Below are 6720 nucleotides of genomic sequence, written 5' to 3'. Positions count from 1 at the left end.
CCGTTTCTTTTTGATGACTATGTTTAATATTGGTAAGCAGGTACATCACTCGTTTAAAACATTGTTAGGAATGTGGCTTGATTATTTGTAAAATTAGCTTTCCATACAACGTTCTATTTATAGTGACGCGATACGTAAGACTGTTTCTGACGTCGGGAGGCTCCTGGAAAATCTTCTGAACGAACAACTCAGAAGTGCATCTTTTGAGTATTATTAGTAATTCTGTATTCTTATCCGGCGCTTTTCCACGCCGTAACGTTTTAACTCAGGTTCAGGGAGGTAGGCTGACTCTTCTCACCGCTGTATATAAACTTGGAAGCATACTATGGAGCTCTGCTGGATGTTTACGGACTCCATCTCCGCACTAGAAGCCGGACGACAGCCGTTTTTCCCTAGCAGCTAACGTCTGCTTTTATCCTAGAGCTTCATTTACCATTCTTCCGGTTTTTTTCCCCTCATCGATGACTCAATTATCAGGAAGCTTCCTCTCGGGTGTTTAGTTATAAATCTGTTGTTACCTGCAACCAGCCTCATCTCACCGATATCTGCTTCGAGAACATGATGTGTGGGATCAAGTGGTAACAGTTTGAGTGGGAAGTCTAACCGGTTTTTAATCAACAATGAGGTCTCCTCTGGCTCCAGGGATACGACTGATCACCTCCCTTTCTCGGGACAGCTGGTAAGTCTTTCTTTTTTATTTTTTGTAGAGCCAACTTGGTTTCAGGGCAGCTTTACCTGCTTCTACATTATCTCCCTGCTGTAGATTATTTACTCAGTCTGATCAATAAACATTGATTCTGTAAATCAGTTGACCTCAACGCTATAGTGTTTATTGCATATTTATCTAAGATCGCGTTGCGAGTTAGAAGTATTTAATTACGTGCTTTTAATCTAGTAGTATAGCTCTTTCATTTAGTACATTTTAAAACGAAATTCTTCATTTGATTATCGACTCAGATTTGCACTTTAACGAGTCGATACTGTCGTCCACCATTCAAGGACTTCATGAAGACAAGGTGCTGATCACAGAGCTGGTGCATGGTAGGGATTATAGCAAACCACTGATAGCGGTGCCTTCTTTCTACAAATTTTACTTTAAAAAAGACAAGAAAATATTTGGCAGCAGTTAGAAACTAGATTCTCTTATAACTTTGTAACAAACAAAATTAAGAATTATAAAAAACCGGCAAGTTTCTACAAATTATCTAAAAAACTCAACAGTTGAACCTGGATTTTCTTCTACTTTGTTGTACATAATTAAAAAGGGCACCAATTTTATAAGTCACTTGCAAACAAAACATGAAACGTTATAATTTAAGATTAGATCTTTTGTAATATAAAATAAATTAACAAAAAATAAACACATTCTTTCAATTATCAACAAAAAGAAATTAGTCATCTGAATTTTTATTTGTAATTTTAAAAAACAGTAATATTAATGACCATGGTAATTTCTACTAATGTACAGGTTTTCTTATAATTGTGTAAAAATACATTTTCACCAATCATCTGCCAAAAGTGAATAAGTTATGAAAACATTGACATATTTGTAATCTTTTATTTATATAAAAAACTTACCATTTAGATACAAAAACAAAAGAAAGTGGTTAAACTTTTGTTAAAATTTTTCAAAATCAAGTTTGCGGTTTCCATCAGAAAAACAAACCATTTTCTAGAAATTAATTAATGTTCTTGGTTTTCACAGTTCGTTATGCCTACAAATGCATTTTGTCCAGCATAATAACTATACACTTAGACTTATTTTATTGTTGTTGCACAGACACATTAGTGAAATTGGCAATGAAATGTCCTCACTTGGCCACTGGAGCACACACAAAAACACAATTGTGCCTGTAATTATAATTACACAAATATACAAATAAGAATATATTGCTAAATATATATAACTTAGTATTTTCAAACAGTCTAAGACAGTCTTAAGTGATGATAATGTTGAGCAATCTGATGGTCAGTGGGAAGCAACTATTTCTGAGTCTGGTTGTTCTTCTGCCAGACTCCAACCGGATGAACAGACCATGAAGAAGATGAGTGGAATTGGAGAGGATCTGGTTTGCTCTGGCTAAGCAGCATCTGTGTGCAATGTTCTGGATAGGGGATCCAAAGATCCTGCCCGCTGTCTTCACCACTCTTTGCAGAGACTTCCAGTCTGACGCCTTGCAGCTTCCAAACCAGATGGAGACACTATTGGTCAGAAGGCTCTGAATGGTTTTTCTGTAGAAAGTGGAGAAGATGGGAAGAGGGAGGAAAGCCTTTCTCATTTGTCACAGAACGTGCAGGCACTGCTGTGCCTTTTTCTCCAGGGAAGTGATATGCGGTGTCCAGCCAAGGTTGTCTATAATATGAACCCCCAGGAACTTGTTGCTGCTGACGATCTCCACTGCTCTGTTGTTGATGAGAAGTGGTGTGTCGCTGGGTCGAGACCTCCTGAAGTCGACAATGATCTCATTTGTCTTGTCGACGTTCAGGAGCAGGTTGTTTATTCTACATCAGTCCACAAGATGTCGTACCTCGTTTCTGTAATCCACTTCATTGTTATCCTGAATGAGACCCACAATTATAATCATCTGCATATTTTATTATGTGACTGGTGTTAAACCTGGGACAAAAGTTGTGAGTCATCAGGGGGCTCAAGACACAGCCGTCGAGGGAGCTAGTGTTCAAAGAAATGACATTGAAGGTGCTTTTACCCAGAGGTGGGGACTCGAGTCACATGACTTGGACTCGAGTCATTAATAGTAAAACTTTAGACTTGACTTAAAAAAATGATAAGAGACTTGAACTTGAATTTTAATTTGAACCTGTTTACTTAAAAAGGCTTGATATTTTACCCGAAATTTAAAGTTTGGGTAAACATATTATTTATAAAGTGAGCCCCATTAATTCATTACGCTCAGTCATAACGTGTTTTTCCGAGCTTCCTTTAAACTCAGCATGAGCTCTTGCTAGTGTGTGGCCGCGACAGAGACCTGCTGCTGCCGTGCAGAGCTGCACTGGTGTGTGTTAAAAGCAAACCAGCAAAAGACAAAGAACTTTGCACAGTTCTTTCCCCCAAATGTACTGAATGAGTTGATTAATTTTGTTGGATGCAGGTAATATTAGCTACATTATGACTAGCTAATGCCAGTATATCACATTAAGCTTGTTAACAAAATAGGCTACAAGTATTGTTTATCTATGTCCCAAAGTCAGTAGTACTGGTTACATTTACGTGAGTAATTTATTGGGAAGAAAGGTACTTATAATAGTAGTTTTACTGCACGGTACTTTTTTTCTTTTACTTGAGTAATATTATCTCTTCTCTTACTTGAGTAGATTGATTTTGCATTTAAAGAAATAGACTTCAGAGATGGGAAAGCTTAGATTTCTGTAACATATGAAATAACGAATTTGAGCATAATTACTCAGCATTTTATAAATGCCACTGTTTATATCCTTGTTTATTTTGTATTAATAAACATGGGTATCCTATTTGAAATGTTACATAAAGATTTATGTATTTATATTAAAGTAAAAGCTAGTTTAGTCTGCCCCCCAAAATAATCCAATGTCCCCCCCACTAAACTCTTCTGGAACCGGGACTGTGAATCAGAAAGCAGGTTCTAGACTTGAGCTTAGGGAAGAGAGTTTCTCTCTGTCCTCGTCATAAAAAAAGAGATTTGACTCAAGTAAAGACAGTCTCAAGTCTTTATCTTTTATCTCAAGGATAAAGACTTGAGACTTACTTGAGACTTACAAAACACTGACTTGGTCCCACCTCTGTTATTACCCACATGGACAGACTGAGTTCTTTCTGTGCGGAAGTCCAGCAGGATCTACATACGCATCTACCTGCATATATACATAAATAATATATACCTATTTACACACCCAGATATATTTACACACACATACACAAACCTGCACCCAATTGCCCAAGTCATCCACAGTGCTGTAATTCCCAGCCAAATTCATAACCCCTGTTCATCCTTATATGTTTGAATAGTAACCATTTTGAGTCTTTTCTTAAAATTCCTCATGCTTGGATTTTGCTTCAGCTCTTTAGTGAGTTTATTCCAGATCTACACTCCAATGACAGAAATGCACATTCTTTTCATTGTTGTTCGAACATTCAAAGTTCTGAAGTTGAGGCTTTCTCTATAGTCATATCCCCCCACTCTATCAGTAAATAATTTTTGAATATTTTCTGGTAATAGTTTGTTTCTAACTTTATACATAAACAGTGGAGTTTGAAACTCTACCAAATCTGGGAGTTTCAGGAAATCTATAGATAAATTGTTGGTATGACAATAAAAATCAACCTTGTGAACTATTCGAATGGCTCTTTTCTGTAATGTGCATAATGGTTGAAGTGAAGTTTTGTAAGTGCTGCCCCAAACATCCACACAGTAACTTAGATATGGCAAAATAAGTGAACAGTAAAGATTATGAAGGGTAGAGGAGTTTAGAAATTTTCTAGCATTAGAGAGAACTGCAATACTTCTAGCTATTTTAGGTTGAACATATTTATTATGAGGTTTCCAACAGATCTTATTATGAATCAATACTCCCAAAAACCAAATTTCAGTCACTCTCTCCACAGTCACATTATCAATTATTATTTGTAAATTGCTATGTCATTTACAAGTCCCAAATAACATAAACTTGGTTTTATCTAAATTTAGTGATAATTTGTAAATATCAAACCACTTTTTCAATTTACATAACTCTAAATTCATTTCTATCAAAAGCTGCCATAAATTTTCACCTGTACAAAAAGTGTTTGTATCATCTGCAAATAAAACAAAATTAAGTATTTCTGAAACCTTACATATATCATTTATGTATAAAATAAACAACTTTGGTCCCAATACTGAGCCTTGGGGAACACCGCAAACAATGTCCAGGCATGAGGACTGGAAATCACCCAATTGCACAAATTGTTGCCTGTTGCTGTGATAAATTTTCATCCAGTGCAAAACTACTCCTCTTAGACCTTAGTGCTTGAGTTTCTTGATGTGTATTTTATGATCAATTGTATCAACTGCTTTTTTTAAGTCAATAAATTCCCTAACAGCAGGTTTCTTTTTATCTAATGCTCTGGTCATCTCTTCTATTAAATGAAGAACTGTCATTGCTGTGGATCTTTGTGACCTTAATCCATACTGACTCTCAGCGAGTAGTTGGTGTTTACTAACAAATCTATCCAATCTAGCAACAAATATTTTTTCCAAAATTTTGGAGAATTGTGGAAGTAATGAAACAGGCCTGTAATTTGTGAAATGATGATGGATGGATGGATGTCTATTCCCAGATTTATATAGTTGGATGACTTTTGCAATTTTAATTTTTTGTGGAAATATACCTGTTTGAATTGACAAATTACAAATATATGTTAGCGGCTGAATAATTTCCACAATCACCTTCTATATTATTATCATGTCAATACCATTGCAGTCAGTTGACCTTTAATTTTTACATTTGTTTACTATATCTATAATTTATTTTCCTTCCACTACTGTGACAAACATGGAATGTGGATTTCTACTAACTAATGTGTCATTTGGTGTTTCATAAACTGTGGGCTGCAGGATTTCCTCAGCCAATTTAGGCCCCACACTTAAAAAATATTTATTAAAATTATGAACTATCTCTTCTATGCTATTAAGGTTTTTATCAATATTTGTAAAGTGTTGAATAAAGCAGGTATGCCTGGAGATTTTTCTAATGACACTGTTTAAAATATTCCAGATACCTTTAATATTATTTTTATTTCTATCCAACTGTTTGCTATAATAATCTTGTTTTGCTATCTGTAAAATAGCAGTTAATTTGTTCTTATATTTCTTATATTTATTTTCTGCCTCAATTGATCTATGCTTTATGAAGTCTCTGTACAGTTTGTTCTTTTTTTACAGACATTTTGCAGTCCCTTGGTGATCCATGGAGTTTCTGAATATTTATTTTTATGAATAAACTTTGTATTGGAACAGTTTTTATCATATAATGATTTAAAAATATTCAGAAAATTATCATATGCTTTGTCCATGTCATTTTCTTTCAATACTGACTCCCAGTTTTGTTTAGATAATTCATCTTTAAATGCTTTTATAGATTCTTCAGTCCTTAATCTTTTAGAAATTGGATTACTTTTACTCTTATCTTTCATGTGGCAGTTGTCACAAACAGCAAAAACAGGTAAATGATCACTAATATCATTAACTAATAATCCACTTATTGTATTGTTATGTATTACATTTGTAAATATATTATCTATTAATGTAGGACTGTTAGATGTGATTCTGCTTGGTCTTGTAATTTGAGGGAAAAGGCTCAGACTGTGTATAGTATTAATGAACTCTTCAGTCGATTTGTGATTGTTTACATTCAGCAGATCAATATTAAAGTCCCCACAGATAAAATAATTCTTTGGAGTTGTAGTTGTGTAGGTTTTCTCAAACCATTCTGCAAAGAGGTCCATATTAGAACCAGGATCCCTATATATACAGCTAACAATTACATTTTTATTTTTTTCCATATATATTTCAACTGTTATACACTCAAAATGATCTTTAACCACATTAGTCATGTTTTCAATTATATTATATCTAAGACTGCTGTCCACATATACAGCTACTCCTCCACCAGTCTTCCCCTCTCTATTAATATAGCTGAATTCATAACCAACTAGTTCAAAATCAGCTCCCTTCTCAGTATTAAGTC

The 6720-nt window shown here is 34.7% G+C and overlaps 1 protein-coding gene across 2 annotated transcripts in view; it reads left to right on the top strand.

The window, feature by feature from the left end:
- Positions 1 to 132: 132 nt before the first annotated feature.
- slc37a2 (solute carrier family 37 member 2) overlaps positions 133 to 6720 on the top strand; it is a 50975-nt gene continuing 44387 nt past the window's right edge. For both annotated transcript variants that reach the window (XM_028030925.1, XM_028030926.1), the window contains exon 1: positions 133 to 679. In XM_028030925.1, coding sequence (XP_027886726.1) covers positions 621 to 679 — 59 coding nt within the window. In that variant the 5' untranslated portion in view covers positions 133 to 620. The remainder of the gene's footprint in view (positions 680 to 6720) is intronic.

The sequence above is a fragment of the Xiphophorus couchianus genome, chromosome 11 (genome assembly GCF_001444195.1).
Source record: "Xiphophorus couchianus chromosome 11, X_couchianus-1.0, whole genome shotgun sequence".
NCBI classification, from domain to species: domain Eukaryota; kingdom Metazoa; phylum Chordata; class Actinopteri; order Cyprinodontiformes; family Poeciliidae; genus Xiphophorus; species Xiphophorus couchianus.
This window is presented reverse-complemented; position numbering and strand designations above follow the sequence as displayed.